Source organism: Vanacampus margaritifer, chromosome 7, assembly GCF_051991255.1.
Source record: "Vanacampus margaritifer isolate UIUO_Vmar chromosome 7, RoL_Vmar_1.0, whole genome shotgun sequence".
Taxonomy (NCBI): domain Eukaryota; kingdom Metazoa; phylum Chordata; class Actinopteri; order Syngnathiformes; family Syngnathidae; genus Vanacampus; species Vanacampus margaritifer.
The window spans coordinates 11694206-11716800 of NC_135438.1; the positions used below are offsets into that span (position 1 = coordinate 11694206).

A 22595-nucleotide genomic window follows, 5' to 3' on the forward strand; every position below is an offset into this window, starting at 1 on the left:
CGAATTTTATGCAGTTACTATGTTCTTTATGATGATATTGTGGTCAGGGGCTATGCATCTACTATGTGCGTATCCTAGTTTGTCCAGTTACTCTTATTTTATCCTATAGGCCTTTATTTTGCCATATTTAATTGTGCATTGTTAGCGAGAGTTATTGAATGACACTTTTGTTTGTACGTCGAGGTTTTAAGTGAAGGTTTTCTTTTGCATCCAGCCAATTCAAGATTTCATAGTCAAGGTTTTCCCTTCAAGTGCTTTTTTGAAGCGATCTGCATCCAGTCATGCTCTCTGTTGTTATTTTGTATTTTTGCCTATATTTTCCAAATCCCATGTCCTGTCTATGTTTGGGTCCAAATTCCACACCTCGCGTGACAGTCAGAGATGTTATTTTAGCGATGTTGGTCATTGTGGTTGTACTACACTACTTTAGAAATGCATTGCATTGACAGTGTGGTTTCTATTATGATGGTAATTATTATTATTTAGATACATGTGGGGAGATATTTGGAACAGTACTCTCATTATGGTTACTATACACCACTGCAAACTAAAGTAATAGAAATAGTTACAGTACATTGCCACTTCTTTCAAAGTTAAAAACAAATGCTGTGTACAGTTCTAGTCCCCGACCTCTTTAGATGTGCAGGCGCAACTGCGGTGGCTGGTGAGTGTGGATGCAAACTTTCATGAAAGTGTTCAGTCTCCATTTTTTGTCAACAGTCTTTATTACTCATCAGTGATTGGCTCAGACAACAGCAAAAAAAGAAAAGAAAAGTGGAATACATTTTTAAAACATACCATACAAACCAACAACAACAATAACAAAAAACTAAGAACTTAAATAATAACACGCCTAAAGAAATGTTTCATTAAAAATGTAATGAGAGCTAAAATTATTTTAAAAAACTATTTCTAATATGAGTGGTTGGCAGAAAACTATAACACACGTCAATTCTACAATGATTATAGTATTTATTGCAATGGCTTAACGCCTTGTTCAACTTTGCATTTCATGCGCGATTGCTGAGAAGTTGTTGTTTTTTATGACCATCTAAGAGTGCTCAAAGCTTACAAACAGCATCTGAAGCAAATGTACACAACCATGGTGTAACATTTAAAGGGATGTCCATGCAATAGGATCTAGATGAGTCACATTGAATCAAGTGCAGATGATGCAGATGCAGTGGCCAGCAGCAACAGCACCATCATGTGGGGAACACTTAGTGGAAGTTGTGCTATTACTAGGGAGATAACACTGTTATATTGTAGTGGGGGGAAAGGGTCCATCATATTAAAGTGAGTTAGTTAGTGAATGTCAATGTCAAAATGACTTTATTGATTGTAAATCACACTAATATGTGCATTTTCTTACAGAGTGTGCAGTCACAAGGCAGATTATTATGGTGCGATTTGTGCGTGCCACATTGCTGCAACTAAGGAAACACAACGCATGCTCACACTCTCAGTGATGTGCAGTGGCGACACCCGCGAAACCCTCGAACTGTGCATGGGGTTCAACCAAGGCTGGTAATGTTCGAGCGACCGCCAGGGGGTGCTACAATGCGATGGCCAGACCTGCGAGGGATGTTGTCACCAATCTGTGCCCCTGCACATTGAAATCAAGAGAGACAATGAGAACGTTACAATACAGTGAGATGCAAGAGTATTTAAAATGTTGTGCTCTCATATTGGGGCTATATTAGTGTTTTAATAAGTGAGGAGTGTGATTTCTGACCTGCTCCATGAAGTGCCCTGTTATGATTTAGCACCACTACATAAAATCATAAATCAAATGATAATAAGCCCAATAATGGTATTACCGGTATTATTTTCAAATTCAATATAAAATCATTACTAGTGTACACAGTTAAAAAAAAAAAAAAAAAAAAAGAGAGAGAGAGAGAGAGAGAGAGAAAACACCTACAATACTTGTTGTGTATCATACAGAAAAAAAAACGGAAAAAAAAGAAATACTACTTTATACTTACTTTTGTACCCCACTCTATAATATTTTACAGGGGGAAAAAATCACAATTATATTTAGAACTATATTACAAAAGTTTGGGGTCACTTGTCCTGGTTTTTGGTTTGGTTTGTTTAGGTGTTCACACGTGCTATATTTTTTTTTTTAGGGTCGCTAAGTATTATGTAATAAAGTAAAGTAAACTATAATTCTCAAACAATTGACCATCCTTCCGTAGTTATATGGATGTTTAGCAACACCATTCACTTTCGCTATTATTATAGTTGGTTTTAGTTAAATTAAAAATGTAAGATGTAGTTTTAGTTAGTTTCCACATTTTTAAAAGCATTTTCATTTTTATTTCGTTAAAAAAAATGTTTAAAAATAATCTAATTTAATATGAGTTATTTTGTTAGCTTTCATTTACCATAATAACCTTGGTATCTATACAATAAAATGTTTTAATGGAAAATTGTCTGAGTGACCCAGAACTTTTGAATGTTAGTTGTGTCTATAATGTACTCATGTTATTTTAAATGACATAAATATATATATATTTATATATTGCACCTTCCAATGCTTGGCAAAACCCTCACTATAGAACACAAACAATATACAATGCGGTATATTTTATTTTGTCTAACCTGATAGGCTGAAGTTGGACTGGTGAAGGTTGCGCACAGGTGGAGGCTGGTGCGAGGTGGGGGATGTTTTGGCCGAAGGTGAAGGTGTGATATATTTCGGCGTTGGAACAACATCACACACAGGCCCGTCATACATCCCACGTGTGACCCCTTTGTCCTTCATCTATTTAGAGACATGGGAAAAGTTGTGCCATCAAAAATGTATTTCAAGCTCTCCTTTGTGGTCTGTACCTGATTCCTAAACTTTAAACGCTGGTAAGCAAAATCTGGGAAGGGCTTGCGAGGGATGAATCGTCCGGTTCCCTGCTGAACTTGAAGCTTTCCTTCCTCATAAACCACCCGGCCCTGACTCAACACCAGCGCTGGAGCCCCACGACACTCCAGACCCTCAAAGATGTTAAATTCTGCAGACTGTAACAAGAGCATTTACATATTACATGCTAAAACGTAAAAAAAATTCTGTGCAACAATGAAAAATACCGTATAAGAAATATATTGACTGTAATAATACTGTCTGGTATGTCACTACATATCATAGCATAATGAGATGCAAATATCCCTCGACTGGCTATGACCAACACTAATAAATATTAATACAAAACTGTAAACGTGACGCCAAGACAAGAGGCGTTTGGGCTGAGATTAATGATAGGTCATATGACTCATATCACAGCACACACATGCATACTATATATTAGCCCAGAAAAATAAAGCAAAGAGCAAGGAGGGTTTAATGTAAGCATTGTATCAGAGAGAATAATGCATGCAGTAAAACTGCAGCATTTGAGAAGATGGGGGATGAAGGGAATGAAACGGCTTGGGGCAGAGAGCACGATAATAAAAACAGGGGGAGGGGTAGAAAGACATCAATGGGTTAAGAGGTGCAGGGGGGGATTAGACCCTAAAACCGACAGCAGTCTGGATTAGAGTCTGTGAAAAACGGGCGAAGAGATGCAATATATCAAACACTGCCTGATGTTGCCAACCATGAATTTCATTTAAATTCATCTAAAAGTCATTTAATTGCATGCAACCTCCCATGAGTCTCTTTTTTTTTTATCACATCCATTGACTGAAAATGTAGATTGTCGCGATAGACAGCATATCAACTATCAATTTGACTCAAAATACATTCTATTGAAATTTTAATGGGATATTTAATGAATTCACCAAATTGTCAGGGGAAACTGACACTTCTCATTTTGTGGTCTCAGCCCTGCATGTCTAATGCCTGTAATTTCTATGCACTCTTTGATCTTTTATTTGGTTTTTAATCCTGTTCACACTCATCCCGCCTCCTGTCCTTTCCCCTCTGCTTCTACTTTATTCATCCTGCTTTGTTCTCACCGACTGCTGCAGTTTGGACGTGATGGTTTTGGTGCTGTCGGGGTCCCAGATGACGACGTCTGCGTCAGAGCCCACCGCTATCCGACCTTTACGGGGGTACAGATTGAAGACTTTGGCAGCGTTGGTAGACGTGACGGCCACAAACTGGTTCTCGTCCATCTTCCCCATGGCCTGGGAGGAGGAGTGGTTGGACGAGACGTACAGTAGCGCAAACATAAATGCAGAGCAGTCTCAAATATTAAACACAATCTGCTTGAAGCGATTGTTCCCTTAGAACAGTGATTCCCAACCACGATGCCGCAGCACATAAATTTGCCATGAGATCATCGTGTGTGCCATTGGAAACGATCCAATTTCATGCAATTGGTCTGAAAATTAATATTTATTGACTACAAATAAGCATATTTGTCCATATGCCAGCGACGTACTGTGACAGAACAATTTAATGCTCTTTCACTAACTGTCACGAGGTGCAACTACACTGTTGTCACTCATACAACAGAATAAAAGCTGTTCAACTAAACTGACCCAAATTTTCACACACTTCAAAACACACACACACTCACACATATATCGTTTGCTCTTACCACAGCTTTGTCCCAGACAAAACTCATCCTCTCCTCCACTCCGTTGGTGCCCTCTGGGATTAAGGTGAAGTCGTCTTTCCCAATTGCTTTCTGAGAGATGCTGTATGTGCAGTGAGCGCTGCCCACCACCTGCAGGTCGCCACTGTGTCATAGCACAATACATTGTTATCAACACACACTTAAAAATGAAGCAGAAGAGAAGGTTGTAAATGTATCACTGTACTGTAATCTATTATATGATGATTTAAAAAATAAAAATAAAAAAATCTAACAAAATTAATCACAAGATTTGAGATTAAATTAAAACCTTGATTTACATGATCTATCCCAGGGCTGTGCAATTTTTTTTTTTAATTATTATTAATTATTATTATTAATTAAAAAATACATACATTTATATATATTTGAGTTACAATGTATGTATTTTTAATTTTTTTAATTTTCCATTCATTTATATCTCAATAAATAATTTATTTATTTATTTATTTATTTATTGAATTAGTATATTAAAAATAGTAAACACATATTTTAACATATATACAGTTAATATATATTTTTTAAATAATTAGTTAGTTATAATAAATAATACAATAAAAAATTGAAATTTATTATTATTATTCTAATATTAAAATGAACTCATCAGTACTCATCATCCAGTACTGTGCAAAGGTCTAAGGAAGAAACAGGTTTTGTTGTGTTATTAACTCTTTTCACAGCAATCATCCTCTCTGCTGAATGGGCTGGCGACTTAAATATGTCCGCAGCACCAAAATTGTGTTAGTCAAGCGGTCCACCATGTACCAAACCTTAGATATGGTCTGAGCAAGGACATTGTGTCTGCTACACCAGAACAGCCAATACGGCACAGACCATTCTGCCACACTAGCCAACGTGCAGTGAGCCTTGCTTGCATGAAAATCAGGATCCACCAGCATTTGTGCTCTGACAGATGCATATTTACAAAAATAGAGCTCTTTACGTTGTTGAGGCCCTGGATAATGGTGATCATATACAGAAAAGTTATTTTCACCATTTGAATCACAATGATACCTCACATCCTCCATGAACCAGGAAGTAGTCTGCTAAAAACAAACAGACTCAAATGTGACACAGCACAAATTCTTTGTTCATTTGTAAACAGTTCAAGTAGTCTGTGCTCGATAAATAATCTCCATGAATTCTAGTTACATGTGGTTATTTCAACAAACAATAAATCTAATGATGGCAAGCACTTTTGCACAATACTGTATTTTATATGAACTATTTAACTTTTTTTGTATTACCCTGCTCGAACACAAAGCAGTCGTTCCCCTATTGGCCACCAGGTGTCCTCACTGAGAGCCAAAGACCTGCTTCGGCCTCAGGCACGCGAACAGGTTCAAAGTCAATCATGCAACAATGCTACTTTAAGTCATGATCCTATTTGCTCACTGTTTCTTAAAAATTCAAACAGCTATTATAATACTTTCCTAACTTCTTATTAATTACAGTAAGCGCATTATCCTACATAATTGTATTATGGTATAATCATGTGTAAATATGGTGATAAGCACCCACCCTTGCATCTAAGTACTCTGACATTTGTGGAAAAATAACCTAAAAATACATCCTGTCAGTTAAAAAATTTGTTGTGGGACAAGCTTGCAAGCCAACAACAGAAGACTAGAGAGGAACGAGGAGAAGAGAGTCACTTGGTAGCCAAGGCAACAGACGATGAAGGATTCACATTCCTGTGCTATTTATAGATTTAGGGGCACTAAAAAATTTATACTAAGAAGTTCTGTACATTCTGTTCAGAGAGTGTTTGCTATTCATTGTACTTTTGCTATATTTAATAAAGTATATATTTTCCAATCTTTTTTTTTTGCCCCTCCCCTTGTCAAGCAATGACCCCAACTCCTTCTATTAAATTAAGTTTGACATTGTGTATTATGTGAGCAGCTGCTGTGACTGGAATACCAAACAAATAATGAGCATTAAAACCTTGCATGTGTATCCTTTGGTGTCACTTATCTGATTTAAAATTATGCAGCGCTTACAGCTATAAATAACTCCACCTTCATTTAAAAGTTTGTAAAACCACTGAGGGCTTCAGTATCCCAATCAAAATCCCAGCCTTTAAAAAAATACAACAAGTGATTTGCATCAGCTGCGGGGACATGTATTCAAGCCCTACCTGGCCAGAAGTGTGTGGAGGTGGTCTGGGGTCGTGGGGTCAGGACTCAAAGGTGGGGAGGTCACATAAGCAGCAGCTTTGGCCCAGTTTTTGCTCCAGTAATGCGAACCATCAGTGGCCAGGCTGGCGGTGATTGGCTCTCCAAAAACCACAGAACCTGGAGATTCAACCAAAAAGGAATTTACATATATTTACATACTGTAATACAGCATTTGGAATGCAGAGAGGCATTGAGGATTTCTTTTGGTGCTTTGCTGTATATAATGAACTCCAATTGGGTATGCAGGAATGAGAGAGTGACCTTTTTTCCGAGCCTGGGTGATGATGTCGGCTGCACTCTTGCTCATCACCTTGGTGATGTAGACAGGACAGTTGGCGCGGCCACCAAGGGTGATCGCACGAAACACCGCTTCAGCTTCCACCTGAAGAAGACAGAAGGCCACATCAGAACCAGTCACTGGATGGATGGATGGATGGAAGGATGGATGACCGGTGGATTGATGGATGAATGGATGGATGTTGCATGGATGGCTGATGAGTGGGTGGATGTTTAATCGATAGATGGATGGATGAATGGATGGATGACAAGTGGATGGATATTTAATGGATGATGAATGGAGGGATGGATGGGTGGATGGATGGATGACGAGTGGGTGGATATTTAATGGCTGGCTGGATGGATGGATGACGAATGGATGGGTGTTTAATGGATGGATGGATGTATGGATGGATGACGAGTGGATGGGTGTTTAATGGATGGATGGATGGCGAGTGGATGGCAAGTGGATGGAGGAATGGGTGCATGGATGGCTGATGATAGGAATGATGTTGCATGGATGGATGGATAGATGGATGGCGAGTGGATGGGTGTTTAATGGATGGATGGATGGTGAGTGGATGGAGGAATGGATGCATGGATGGATGTTGAATGGATGGATGGATAGATGGATGGCGAGTGGATGGGTGTTTAATGGATGGATGGATGGATGGATGGATGGTGAGTGGATGGAGGAATGGATGCATGGATGGATGTTGAATGGATGGATGGATAGATGGATGGCGAGTGGATGGGTGTTTAATGGATGAATGGATGTATGGATGAATGACGAGTGGATGGGTGTTTAATGGATAGATGGCGAGTGGATGGAGGAATGGATGCATGGATGGCTGATGATAGGAAGGATGTTGCATGGATGGATGGATAGATGGATGGCGAGTGGATGGAGGAATGGATGCATGGATGGCTGATGAACGGATGGATGTTGCATGGATGGATGGATAAATGGATAGTGAGTGGATGGAGGAATGGATGCATGGATAGCTGGTGAATGTTGCATGTTACATGGATGGATGGATGTTGCATGGATGGAGGAATGGATGCATGGATGGCTGATGAATGGATGGATGTTGAATGGATGGCGAGTGGATGGGTGTTTAATGGATGAATGGATGTATGGATGGATGTTGAATGGATGGCGAGTGGATGGGTGTTTAATGGATGAATGGATGTATGGATGGATGATGGATGGATGACGAGTGGATGGGTGTTTAATGGATAGATGGCGAGTGGATGGAGGAATGGATGCATGGATGGCTGATGATAGGAAGGATGTTGCATGGATGGATGGATAGATGGATGGCGAGTGGATGGAGGAATGGATGCATGGATGGCTGATGAACGGATGGATGTTGCATGGATGGATGGATAAATGGATAGTGAGTGGATGGAGGAATGGATGCATGGATAGCTGGTGAATGTTGCATGTTACATGGATGGATGGATGTTGCATGGATGGAGGAATGGATGCATGGATGGCTGATGAATGGATGGATGTTGAATGGATGGCGAGTGGATGGGTGTTTAATGGATGAATGGATGTATGGATGGATGTTGAATGGATGGCGAGTGGATGGGTGTTTAATGGATGAATGGATGTATGGATGGATGATGGATGGATGACGAGTGGATGGGTGTTTAATGGATAGATGGCGAGTGGATGGCGAGTGGATGTAGGAATGGATGCATGGATGGCTGATGAACGGATGGATGTTGCATGGATGGATGGATAAATGGATGGCGAGTGGATGGCGAGTGGATGGAGGAATGGATGCATGGATGGCTGATGAACGGATGGATGTTGCATGGATGGATGGATAAATGGATGGCGAGTGGATGGAGGAATGGATGCATGGATAGCTGATGAATGTTGCATGGATGGATGGATGTTTGTTTGAGTTTGAGAGCTAATTATCGGTGCTGCTGTAGCGTTCTCTGGGTCCACCTGTCCACATTTGAGCCTTAAAAGCCACCTTACATAAAACTGAAACTATGATCGACAATGTGCCCCATTTGCCCCTTTTTTTAACATGCCACATTAAATGTGTTTGTGGCATCACATGTCACTCTGTCCTGTTAACAAATGATTACTGCAATCTAAATCCTATCGTGTTCAGACTCTATAACCTCAAAATTTGGTACACAGGACTCTCTCAAGTTATGTCACTATATTAGATTTTCGGTCATATGGACAGGTGGCTAGAAGATTAGATGGACAGAATGATGGATGCGCACGTGTCGGTGTTTGGATAGACAGATGGATGGCATCACCTCTTCGGGACGACTCAGAGGATGGCCTTCAGGTCCTGTGATTCCCATGCCAAGAATTTTGCTTTGCTCCTAAATCATGGATTAAAAAACAACAACAACTTATGAGAGTGGCTACAGTATAAGTATAAGTGTTCCAATCTAGGTTGGAGATTTTTCTTCGACGTTATCATGCAACTACATGTTGCACTTGGCCTAAAAATAAAGTCAATGTGTATGTATAAATTAAGTCTAAAGCAGTAACCCTAACCCTAAACAGTTAAGAACTAAGAACTACCACAATAGCCAAGAAGCATAGATAAGTTCGGCTCCACTTACCTGAGCAATCAAATCTCCATTTTCAGCATGAACTAACACCACAGCTCCGATCTGCTTCAAGAAGGAGAAGGCTTCGTATAGCTGGAGAAGCAATAAAATAAACATGTTAATGGCAAAGGAATAGCACATATCATTAATTAATGTTAGTTGTAAGAATTGCTACATCCTGCTCTTATTAGATCCACGCACCTGAGAATCTGTCATCTGGTAGACATCCTTATATGCCATGTACACCTGGAAGGAGTTAATACCTGACAAAAGTTGGGAAAAATAACATCATTTGTTCATGTAAGGAAAATAAAATGCACAGAGCTAATCTAAAATTTGAATTTTCCTGAATTATGAATGTTGTCTTGCGTCCAATACGCAGTATTAGTTTGAAAGACACGAGTTAACACAAGCAGCTGTTTTGTTGCTGCCCCAGAAGAAAAGTGATTCTTTCTTCTTCTTTTTTTTTGCTCTGAAAAGATTACAAACAAAATGTGTACTCAGCTTCCATGACAGCAGTATAATGAGGACACTACATTTCCTCTGTGCTTTCCCTTTAAGAGGATTCAGCACAAGGCCAAATTGTTGCAAATCTGTCTCTGGTGTTCTCTCCAAAGTATGGATTAACATGACAACAATTAGAGAAGCCAATAGTGCTTTGGAATACAAACGTGGAGACGGAAATGTGGAGACGTTTGTACCTTTCTCCTGAACCAACATCTCCAACTCATCTTTAACGGCTTCATTCCACTGGGGAATGTCAACGTGGAGGGAGTAATCACAACACGCCCTCTTGTCTGCAGCCTCCTGCCAGATTTCAAACGCCTCCAGCAGGCTGTCCCCAGGCTCAGGGGTCACATGGTCAACTGGAATAGGGGAGGGTCAAAGGTGAAGAGCACGCACCGCTTTCACATGGTTGCTATTTTGCCGCGTCTCATGCCGACTCACTGATCATGGTCGTGCCTCCAGCAAGCGCCGCTTTGGTGCCTTGCAGGAAGTCATCAACGGGGCGTACACCGAGATAGGGCTTCATCAGACAGGTGTTGACGTCAATCCCACCGGGGATCACGATGCGGCCATTGGCCTCGATCACTTTGACGCCATCGGGGACCACAAGATTCTCCCCTACCTGCCTACGGATAAAATAAGGGGGCGGGCCAATCGAGGTGAGGAAAGTTGTCGTGTTAAATTTTTTTTACACAAAGTGTAAAAGCACCAACAGGATATTGTAATTATATTGTGTACGTACTTAATGAGCCCATCTTCAATGTGAATATCTGCGTAAATCGATTGGTCATCATTGACCACTCGTCCTCCTTTAATCAGAAGGCTGTCACCCTAAAAGAATACAAAGAAATCAGGACTGAAAAGATGTCATACATTACACGTACATTGCATCAAGTTGTGTATTCGATCCATCTCATAATATTGTATGTAGAGTAAGGAGAGAGAGAGAGACAGAAAAAAGGCAAGGAAATAGCACGTGTTCATAGTGCTGCATGAGCACACTTTTCCACTCAAGTACGCCTAGCAACAGAGGAAAACGTTGTCTCCGTGTTTCATATGATAACAGGAGTTAGCTGGAAATCGTTTTTACATTTTTTTTTTATATTTAATGTTTGCCATGAAATGTCCAGCATGGCCAGCATTTGGGGTTGAGCCATTGATATTCATACTAATCCACCCGAATGATAAAGGGATTTTATGTTTTACAGGGAAAGCCTGAAGCTATACCCCCGACTCAAATCCTACTTCCATCATCACGACACTCAAATGAATCTGTTACAAAAGAGCTTAAACGGTGTCCCAATGAGTGTCTTCGTCTGTGTATATTCAATGTCACCTCAATGTGAAATTGACTATAACGGCTAATAAAACTAAAGTGAATAGCCCTGGTGCTACAGAACAGCATTAGCCCCCGCGCTAAGAATTTAATCTCCTCTTCCGGCATTGGCAGCAGGGATTTCCAACAGCTCCAAGCACGTCTGCTCCCTCTTACCGTCACATGGGGGAGGTTGTTCTCCTGGCAACCGGTCCCAGACATGATGGTTTCTTCACCAGGGGAAAAGTTGATTCACAACCGGGTCGCGGTGCACCCCTTTGTTCCCCCCTATGAACGCGGTCTCGGCGTGAACGCGCTCAGAGAAAGATCTGGCGCTGTGTGCGTGCGCGCACACGGAGAAAAAGTGCACGTGCACAGGAGAGGCTGTGCGCGCCTTTACCAGAGCGATTACAGCTGTACTGTCCTACACACAGTCACGTTATGATCACGCAACACGACAATGGCAGCTTTGCATGGTTGCTGTCCACTTCAGCACCACAACGTCTCAACGCGACTGCGCACTTTCTTGGGAGACATTTGGTAGTTTTAGACACAAATGTAGGCTATGTATTTGGTGGACATGGTGCATTTGCAAATCAATCAATCAATCAATCAATCTATCTATCTATCTATCTATCTATCTATCTATCTATCTATCTATCTATCTATCTATCTATCTATCTATCTATCTATCTATCTATCTATCTATCTATCTATCTATCTATCTATCTATCTATCTATCTATCTATCTATCTATCTATCTATCTATCTATCTATCTATCTATCTATCTATCTATCTATCTATCTATCTATCTATCTATCTATCTATCTATCTCAACCAAGACCCATATTAACAACCAACCAAGATATATTGCTGACCCAGGCCACTAAAGTCAATTAAGTGTTCATGTTTCTTGCTAAATTGATGTATTTCTTTTGTTTTGGCAGAAAATCTATATCAAAATATAAACTTTGAACTAGGGCTGGGCGATATGGCCAAAAAATAAAAGCTCGATTTTTGCAGCCATTTAGGACGATTACAATTTTAGTCGATTTTAATCTAATAACTTTAGAAAACATTTAATGGTTTCATTTATTCAAAAATTATTCCTGTGCAAAATGTTCAGACAACAATAATGTATACTGATTCTAAATCAGATTTAACATAAACTTAGCATTCATAGTTTGTGCTAAAATGCCACAATTAAGGAGTTGGTAGCTTGTAGTCTTGTAAACCTCCCATCCAGCATTCTGTCACTTGCGCAAAATTGTAACTCACAGAAAGATTTTGATGTAGCAGAACATAAAAACAACAACTTTTAATTGTCCAAAAGACAAAATTCGATTTCACGATGTAGTAAATTTTTAAAATGACGATGTATCGAATTAATTCGATTTATTTCCCAGCCCTACTTTGAACATACATTACAATCATTTTTTCCACCAAATCTCTTGATGTAGGCTACAAGTGAGCAATACTTGTACTGCATACTTCCAGTAAATATTGGTTATCACTATTTTACTTCTTATTTCAAATTCAATTTGTTGTGACAGATATCTACCAGGGGCAGTTTTGTTTGACTACATTTATATGGTTTTGGCATCCTGTAAGGTGGTATCAAACTCAAGGCCTGGGAGTCGGACGTGGCCCAGCACATTATTTTATGTGGCCCACAAAAACAAATCAAGCATGTCAACTTCCATGATAGGTAATACATTATATGTTAAAATATTGCAAGGATTTTCTTGTTACTAAACTTGATCTTTTATTTCAAAACTAGCTCTCCATCAATTTGTTGCATAGGCTACTGTATGTAATAATGACAAGATGATGAATACTTTACCATCCCAGGTCTATAAAATGGCCTAAATACATTATATGAATCTTACCTTTCCATGTGTGCTTTCCATCTCCGAGGAAAACGCTGTGACGACCCCTGGACAGCCACGTTCTCCATTGGGAGAGGTGGTCTCCGAACCCATTTGGGCTTCACCAGAGGTTTTGCCGCCTGTGGAGTCGCAGATGTCCAGAAGTCTCTCCCGGCTCCCGCTCCTCGGGGTGCGGCCCCCTTTCCTTCCAACTGCGTAATTGTCGAAGTCGATGGTCTTGCTTTCAAACGCTCCCTGAACGGAGTCGAACATGCCATAGCTCTTGCGCTGGTTCGGTCCAGTGGCAATCGGTGCCGCAAAGTAGACCGGTAGCTCATCTTCCCGGTTCCACTGCCTCCTGCAGTCCGACATTGTGTCTTCTACCCGAGGTTTCAGCACTGTGAGAGGATGGAGGAAGCAACACGCGAGGACGCAGACGGTCCCGCCTCCTCTTGTGATGCTGGTTGGATAGTACTTGTCTCCGGGTTGTATGGATGCAGTCCCAAAATGAGGTCTAAATAATGCAGTGTTTTTCCGTTACTTTGATGAAACTAACCTCTGCAAGTATCCAGATAGGTGGCTCTTTGTTTCCCTCTCTCTATATCTCTCTTTCTCGAAAAGCCTGAAATGGGGGTGATGAGAGGATTAAAGCGGCACGTCATCTTTTAACCCACATCTGGCAGGACAGACAAATTTGAAAATGCCTCATGTGTCCCAATTATTTATGTGTCACATAGGCTACACCTTTCAACTTAAAATATGCAGATAGACCTACCGAGGTGCTTTTATTTAATTGTAGTCTGACCACTCACCTGCGTGCTGATGGGATCAGTTTTGTTGATGTGAGCCGCCTTTCATGGTGGTGTTTCCCCCCCCTAAAAAAAGTTGCAGTGAAGCTGCGAGGCTGCAAATATGGAACCCAAGCAACCCATGCAAACAAAAAGAACGACTATAACGTGCACGATTTATGTCGATATAAATTATACAAATAAATAATATCCCTTGTTGGGAGCTCGCGGTGAATTGTGTTGGAAATAATTTAAGTCAGAGTATACAAATGGATTCTGCTAAACATATTGAGATCTAATACACTATTTCTATATAGTATATTTAAAAAATAATCTAGGCTACATTACAATTATAACTTTTAATAGAGCAATTCACAGATTTTCAACACAAAGGAAGTTAACAAATCAGACGAAGCCGACGTTTGATTGTCGTCCCTACTAGCCAATCAGAAAAGAGTTTATTTTAAGCAGGCGTGTCGCAAAGTTGGTGTTTGTGGGTTTGAGCTTTTAATTTAGAGGCGTAAGAGATTGACCGCAGAGTTCCGCTTTGGTCCCGCAAGAACACTTAACTTCTTTATTTTGAAGATAGGTGATTCTATATCCGAGTAAGGTTTATGTTTGTTCGAGCTTGTGCTGTCTTGAGGTTATATTTCGTTCCGTCAGTTGGCATGCATTTTTTGCTTAGCTTGGGTCGAGTTGTAAGTCTCCAGTTCATACACTAGAATGGTTGTAGAATTTTTGCATGTCACTGTATTCCCACTACATGCTTTCTCCCTTCAAAGCAGCTACTAACTAACAGCTTTCACGTGGGTCTCTTATTTCTGCTGCCATGTGTTGCCTAGTACAGCCAACGGCCACTTCATAAGGTACACCTACACACTACAGTATGAGAGATAATGAGACTCATTGCTTGCTAGCTGTATCAAAAAACACTTTGCCTTACAAAGACAATGACCCTCACTTGTTGTTGACGTTGTCATAGAGGTATTCATTTATGATATACAGTAACATAAAAATTACATTTGTTTAATATTATAGAACTACAGTGCATCATGCAAGGTGCTTTGGGGTTACCCAATTTTGTAACATGAGATGGATAATGTCAGCTAAAACGCTGCAGTACTGAATGGTTGGCGCAACTATTCTCAAGTCGTGCTCATTTACGTATCCTGCTTATCTCATTATTAATGGAATGACAATACCGTTGCTGTACAATGGTCAAATAAGGCTTCGATAATTCATGTCATTTCAACTTTAAATGAATGGATTTATCAGCCGGATTCTGTTTGAATTAAGATACAGCTGTTATTGTATGACTCCCTCCCACATTTCTCATTATAGGACAGACAAAAGGAGTAGATTTGCCGTCTATCTTCAACACCCAGGAGTTATGCCTTGTCTTGAATGGACGCCCTCTCCCCACTCACCCCCAAATTTCGTCTCCTATCTCCAATAAATTCTCTGCCACTCCCTTTCGGCCTTTCAACTCTCACCCTCACAAACTACTCATCTCCAAATTGATGGAGTCCACACACTCTCCAGATGGTCTGTTTTCTCCCGACATGGCCCCAACAAAGAACACTACAGATGTTTCCTCTGAGCCTTCATCTGAATCGTCACCCCTTCCCAACTCTCCTTCTGCTGGCCCCAACTGTAGCAACCCCACAAGCACCACAGATTCTTCCGAATCTACCATCCCTAGGAAAAGAACCTTTGCCTCTATAGCCCAGCGAGTGATCATACAGGAAAGACTTAGAAAAGCAGAAGAGGAAGATGACACAGATGAAGAAGAAGGTAAGATAGAGGCTAAAATTATACATGATCAAGTTACAGAACAAATATTTTTGGTTTCTCAAAATGTAATTTTGTTTTTGTATTTACCTATAGACCAGCATTGATAAAAGCTATAAAACAGCTTTAATGATAAATATATATAACCAAGATCGTGTCTGATTGTCTTCTCCTCCAGTTGAGGAACCAGAGGAAGACCTATCTAAGGACCAGATGGAAGAGAAAGCCAAAGCGGGCGATGCCAGGGCTCAGACTCGGGTGAGCGGACGCATGCTTGCAGATGGACTCTTGGCATTGTTTTGTGCTGCTTCATGCTGTCTGTTTCTGAGCGAGTTTCTATTTTTATCCACTTGCAACACGATGCCATGCGCCCAGCATGATACATAAGATGTTACGTTGCCTTCTAATGTGGGACCGCCAAGTGTTAACGCCCACAAATGATTTGTTATTTCTGTGTATTAATATGCTTTAATCAAAGCAATTTCAGCAAATATACTTACTTTTGCAAATATTACTAGTTAATGGAGAGTAGTACTTTGGGGATTAATGGAGTAATGAATATGGGTCAAGACTTTACAAGTGCCACCAGGCCCCAGTCCTGCGTGTATAGTACTTATTCAAAGGAGTGTATCATGTATTTGGACATCCAACAAGTCCTGTCAGTTAATATTAGCAAATAGTCACCCGAAACTCTCCTATGGGGTCCTCCGCCCCTGCAGACAGAAATGTCTGTGACTGAAATATAAGGAAATGATTGCTTAATCTGTGAGATTCATTGACCTCAGAGTGGGATTTTTAGATTAGTTTTTACTTTGCCTTCCTATACATTCTGGATGGGGAAGGAGAGTCCAAGTCCAAGTATGTGGACCAAGTGTAAAACTCTAAATAAAGAGAAATGTTTACTGGATTGTGCAGTTGTACCCCAAATAACTTAATGTATGCATTTTTATTTAAAAATATTTTTTTCTGCATTAAGATGAGCTATAGCTCATGCAATGGTCTCACGGTCGTAATGTACTTATTGTTTGTATTTAGGTTAAGCCACAGTACGCACAGTGAATTAATCTTCTTTATGTCTCTTCTGTCCATCAGCTGGGTCAACACTACTTGATTCTTGCTGAAGAAGAGGATAGAGATCTAAACAATCGTCTGGCTGTTAATTGGTTGATAAAAGCGGCAAAACAGGGAAGAAAGACTGCAGCAAGAGCCCTGCAGCGCTGTTGGATCCGTAAAATAGGTTATTGTGCCAACACATATGTGGGCCTGTGGGTGGTGTGTGTGCGAGTAGTGGGGGGTTGGGTTAGCGGATTTGCATTTCTGATCTTTTTGGTCTCTGGCATCCTCGCACAGGAATCACCGCAGAGAATGAGGAAGATGTTCGGAAACTGTCGGCAGAGAGTAAGTTTGAGAGGGCGGTGCGTAAAGCAGCCATGATGATGTACTGGAAGCTTAATCCAGAGAAGAAGGCTAAAGTGGCCATGGCTGAGATGCTGGAGAATGTCAGCCAGGTCAACAAAGGACTGGGTAGGATCCACACACACACACGTACAGTAGTACTAATACTGTACTGTAATACTGTACAGAAAGACATAATAACTTATTTAAGTTACAAGGTGTCCCTGAATGTGACCGCTAATGTGTAAACATGAATGGCAGCTGCACTAAACCGTAAGCTAGCATCATTTACACGACCAAATGGATACAAAATGAAAACATAGAAACAAACACAACACAATTGTCATCATTCATCAACATATAAACAACTAACAAAAATAGATCAACCTAAAAATAAAAAATAAATCCATCAACAAACGACACAGATTTTCATATATTATAATTATCATTGTTACGCACAAATTACACAGTTTAATACAAAACACAAAATGAGTATGAACACTGAATGAACACTGAAAGTCAAATGAATACAGGTTATAGTATTACAATCATGGCTCACCTGTTTTCTGGGTTTGGCCAGCAAACTGAGCCATAATTGGTCGTTACTTACTTCATCAGCACAAGCGATGTCATCTTCAGTCAACAGCAAGTGGAAAAAGTCATTTTTAAGGTATTAATTGTACATATAAAATAATGAAGTTATCAAATTTATTCTGGACAAAATATGAACATTTTACTTCAGAAAATGGCTCAATGAGTCAAGTTTAATATTGAGTAGGGTTATTCTTGCAAATTGTTTTTAATTGTCCCTGAACATTAGGGGACACTACAAAAAGGACATCTGGCCCCACCTCGGACGAGACTCAGAAAATACTGGAAAACATGGTCAGCAGTGAGAGTGAGTGTCCTTTGAGCCATCGAGAAAATTGCTTCCGATAAGCTGATCTCATTTATAAACTACAGCACGTTTTGTCTCCTCAGCCAATCAGCTGGTGGACTTGGACGGCTTTGTTGAGATGACTAAAAGTTACGCTCAAGGCATAGTTTCCTCATCGTCTGAGACAGAAAACCCTGATGGCATGGAGGTAAAAGGAAAATAAAGAGAAAAAAATCAGCTCAGAAACAGCAAAAGTGTGAAAAGTGTTGTATCTGTGTTTTGATTTATGCAAGGCAGAGCTGGCCTCATCAGAAGACAAGAAGAGACGCAGTGGGTCTTGGAGTTTTGGCAGAAGTGGGATGATGCTGGACACAACGCAGCATGGCGCCATTAAAAAAGCAATGGATATGAAATCACGCTTAATGGTATCGCTTTTACAATAATCATTCATGTGGATGTCGGGATTCCCTTTTCAAGTGTTGTCTCTGGTGCCGTCAGATGTTGACCTATCCAGTTGATTCTGCGATGGAGGCGAAGGAGCACCTAGTGGACTGGGCATCGCGGGCCGGCGTCCAGTGGCTGAGCACCGTCATCCCTACGCAACATGTCAACACGCTTATCTTCTTCTTCATCATCAGTAACCTCACCATTGACTTGTTTGCCTTTGTCATCCCGCTATTGGTCTTCTATCTCTCCTTCATCTCCATGATTATTTGCACACTGCGTGTTGTTCAGAGCAGTAAAGTGAGTTCTTTGTCTCTTGTATAATATGAATTGTGAAAAAATATATGATCTCTGGGAAAGTACTCTTTATTAACTGCCTTTGCTTTTTCAGACCTGGGAGAACTTTCGAACCCTGACGTCTCTCCTGACCCGCTTTGAACCCGGCCTGGACGTTGAGCAGGCAGAAACCGACTTTGGCTGGAATAACCTGGAGCCGTACCTTTACTTTATTTTCTCCGTCTTCTTCGTCATATTCTCGTTCCCTGTTGCCGACAAACGCTGGATCCCCTGTTCAGAGCTCTCTACGGTGGCCATCTTCTTCACAGCTGTCAGCTACCAGAGCCTCAGTCCCATGGCTGCGACATATGCGCGACGAGCAATGGTCATAGAGGTGAGAGTGGTCACACACCATTTTATTTGCAAAACTAAAACAAAACATTTCATTCATTCATAAAATTCCCTCTGAAAAGTTAAAATTGGTATGTAAAATAACATAATTCATTATAATTTAAATCCTATTTTTTTATAATGGATGTCATAAAAATGTAACAAGTCAATGTGACCCATTTGAGTGTTTGTTTCTCTCTGTTTTTCGTTTTTTTTTTTTTTAAAAACTGTTTATAGTCGCCTTCAAAGAAAAACATTGTGTATTATTTCAGGTTGCGTCGTCTCTTTGCGGCTTGACTCAGCTCTTGCCTGAAAACATGACAATGCTTGGCATCTTGGGACGCACCTTTGCAACTCTGCCTCTAGGGGAGTCAGTCGTGCTGCAGCTCAGTATTCCCTGCTTGCTCTATGTTTACCTCTTTTACCTCTTCTTCAGGTGAGCAATACAGTGAAAGTCATACTTCTAAATAATCGTTAAAGTGGAAATCAACCTTAAAAATTTCTTGACAATAATCCGTTATATGTGACCTCACTTAGTCTAAACATGAGGTTCTGATTAATATTACATTTGTGGAATAAGAGTTATGTAACAAAATCCAGCCATTTTTATCCATCTCAGGGGGCAGCCATTTTGCCACTTGCTGAAGATGACATCAGGGTTGCTCAGGGCTCAGGCAACGACCAATCACAGCTGTTATCTGAAGCTGAGCTGTGATTGGTTATCTGAGACCTGAGCAACATTGATGTCATCTTTAGTAGACAGCAAGTGGCAAAATGGCCGCACCCTGAGATGGATAAAAATGGCTGGATTTTGCTGTATGAACTAATTAATAATCATATTCCACTAACACAATCTTCACCAGAATGCCATATTTAGCCCATTGGGGCCGCTTAGAACATATTATTGTCAACAACTTTTAGACACTAATGTTTCCAATGGATTTATGAGATTACATTTTCGCTATTTTTTAATTAATTTTCTCCCTTCTCCCTATGACTAGCATGGCCAGAAAGCGTGGCTTTCGGGGGACATACTGCATCCTGGTGCCCTACCTGGTGTGTTTCATGTGGTGTGAATTCTCAGTGGTGCTCCTCCAGAATTCCACGGCAGTTGGCCTAATCCGCACCTGTGTGGCCTATTTCCTCTTCCTGTTTGCTCTACCTGTTCTGGCTGTGGGCCTTGCCATCATGCTCTTAATCCAGCTCTTCAAGTGGTTCCTGGAACTGGAGCTCACCAAGATGATCGTTACTTTAGTCGTGTGCGCCATCCCCGTCATCCTCCGGCTCTGGACGCGCTTCAGCACGTCTATTCTGGGTGTTTTCCGCTCAGTGACGCACCGTGGCCCTGTTAAGGTCATTTTACTTTGCATTTCTATGGTGATCCTGCTGTTCTCGATCTATGTGTATCATGCGGAAGGTCAGAAAGTCTACAACTCCACCTTGACTTGGGACCAGTACAGTCAGGTGTGCGGACCTCCTGCTTGGCAGTCCAAAGGTATGGCCAAGACACAGATCTTCTGTAGCCACCTGCAGGGACACAGGGTCACCTGGACAGGCCGCTTTCGGCACGTCGCTGTGGGTGAGACAGAGAATGGAGCGCAGTCTGTCATTAACATGATGCCAGTGTTTCTTGGGGACTGGCTGCGATGCCTCTATGGTGAAACATACCCTAAATGCGAGCCAAAGAATGCGACAAACCCGACAGTTTCCGGCTCTACGCCAGCTCAGGTCTCGTTGCCCGTGCTGCTGCGAATGCAAGAAGAGGAAGAGATGTGTCAGATCAAGGCTTTAGCCAGACACACCTGTCATGTCAAGCGCTTCGACAGCTACAGGTTCCAAGTGACCGTAGGGATGATCAGGAATGGAAGCACAGAAGCGGAGGACCAAGGCAGGGATATTGTGCTCATGGCCAGCCATGAGTTCAGGCAGGTCCTGCTCAACCTGGAACCAGGTAATATGGTGGAGTTCTGCACCAAGCTGGAGGGCCGTCTTGGAGCCAAAGCCCCGGCCTTGGAGTTGAAGGCCATCAACTGTCTGGATTGTGTTTCCCCGCTCTTGTCTGGGGGCCGGCAGGTAAAGATCGAGAGAGACTGGAGACGTACAACAATGCGAGCTCTGAATTTTGCATTTGATTTCTTCTTTTCTCGAGCTCTATTGTTCAAACTTTAACTTCCCTAGAGAGCCACCTTGTATTTGTTTTTGTGTTGAGGTTCACTCATTTCAGCCGACAGACACGATTGTGTAATGTTTACTTTTGATTGGACAGGAATCTAGAATATAATTAGTTTTTTTACTTCCCTTTTTTGGTGGTGCCAAATTAACCAAACTTTGGTTAGAAACATCTACATTTCTTCCTGTGCAGGGTAATGTGGGTGTTTTTAAATGTCTTTGTTTTCTGTACGGGGAATTGTAAAAAGTGTGAATTGATCACGTCAGCTTCATAAGTCGCCTTACTGTATGTGAACCATTGCACTGCCAATGTCTAAACTGGATGACATGTATTTTTAAAACCTTTTGTAATGGGTGGGTAAAAAAAAAAAAATATATATATATATATATATTTTTTTTAAGTTAGAGAACTTAACTTAACTTAGAAGGCCACCTGCCTTATGAACATGGAAACCATGAAAAAACTATTTAGCATTTAAATTTATTTTATGTCACAAAAATCTATTGAATATTTTGACACATTAAAAAGATAATTTTCTGTTTACATTACACATGCAATATGTATTATCTGAGGCCGTATCTTACTATGTACTGTATGTCAAGTAATCAGAATATTAAGTGGAGGAGGATATATTGGTTTTGTAGACAAACAGTAACTCACGTTATTAGACGGAGTACCCTATTGCAATGTAATGTATTGCAAGGTAGACTTTACATGAGTGCACCATTGAGGTGAAACCTCAACTTATCTGTGACAATTAAATCACAAACACTTGTACTTCACATGTAGACTGTGAACATGAGTGGCTTCATTATCCAAACAATGGCATTTATGGGCATATGCAATGAATATAAAAGTGCTTGACTGTCAAAGAAACCCTATTTGTATGGTTGTTATTGTTTTGAAAGCACAAGCTATTGTGCCGGTAGACAACATACTATTATGTGATTTTATTAGCTAAAAAGATTCACATCCCTTTTATTGTTCATACGGTACATATTGGGCTATTATGAAGTCCGAGGAGTCTTTTATTTGTTGTCATTTCTTTTATCTACAATATAACTGGACATTTTAAAATCCTGTTCTCCTCTAACTCCCAACTCAAACTATGTCCTATTTTTCCAAAACACTAGCAAGGCTGCAGA

The 22595-nt window shown here is 40.7% G+C and overlaps 2 protein-coding genes across 5 annotated transcripts; one reads left to right on the forward strand and one right to left on the reverse strand.

The window, feature by feature from the left end:
- Window positions 1-702: 702 nt before the first annotated feature.
- On the reverse strand, window positions 703-13919 carry crmp1 (collapsin response mediator protein 1). 2 transcript variants are annotated; one of them, XM_077570493.1, is made up of 14 exons: window positions 13341-13919; window positions 10878-10966; window positions 10577-10761; window positions 10330-10494; window positions 9830-9891; window positions 9641-9721; window positions 9326-9394; window positions 7019-7139; window positions 6718-6874; window positions 4542-4683; window positions 3955-4125; window positions 2839-3018; window positions 2608-2770; window positions 703-1606 (listed from the first exon to the last, which is right to left on the reverse strand). In XM_077570493.1, the coding sequence occupies exons 1-14, from the start codon at window positions 13689-13691 to the stop codon at window positions 1515-1517; spliced, it is 2028 nt and encodes a 675-aa protein (XP_077426619.1). In that variant the 5' UTR covers window positions 13692-13919; the 3' UTR covers window positions 703-1514. The 2 variants fall into 2 exon arrangements, with proteins under 2 accessions (XP_077426619.1, XP_077426620.1); XM_077570494.1 differs by lacking the exon at window positions 13341-13919 and adding an exon at window positions 11628-11872.
- On the forward strand, window positions 13667-22281 carry wfs1a (Wolfram syndrome 1a (wolframin)). 3 transcript variants are annotated; one of them, XM_077570490.1, is made up of 13 exons: window positions 13667-14805; window positions 14890-14973; window positions 15449-15901; window positions 16077-16156; window positions 16991-17135; window positions 17249-17422; window positions 18114-18191; window positions 18275-18378; window positions 18464-18595; window positions 18669-18914; window positions 19006-19284; window positions 19553-19716; window positions 20282-22281. In XM_077570490.1, the coding sequence occupies exons 3-13, from the start codon at window positions 15628-15630 to the stop codon at window positions 21447-21449; spliced, it is 2844 nt and encodes a 947-aa protein (XP_077426616.1). In that variant the 5' UTR covers window positions 13667-14805; window positions 14890-14973; window positions 15449-15627; the 3' UTR covers window positions 21450-22281. The 3 variants fall into 3 exon arrangements, with proteins under 3 accessions (XP_077426616.1, XP_077426618.1, XP_077426615.1); XM_077570492.1 differs by having other exon boundaries at window positions 14893-14973; XM_077570489.1 differs by having other exon boundaries at window positions 13667-14973.
- The last annotated feature ends 314 nt before the right edge of the window (window positions 22282-22595 follow it).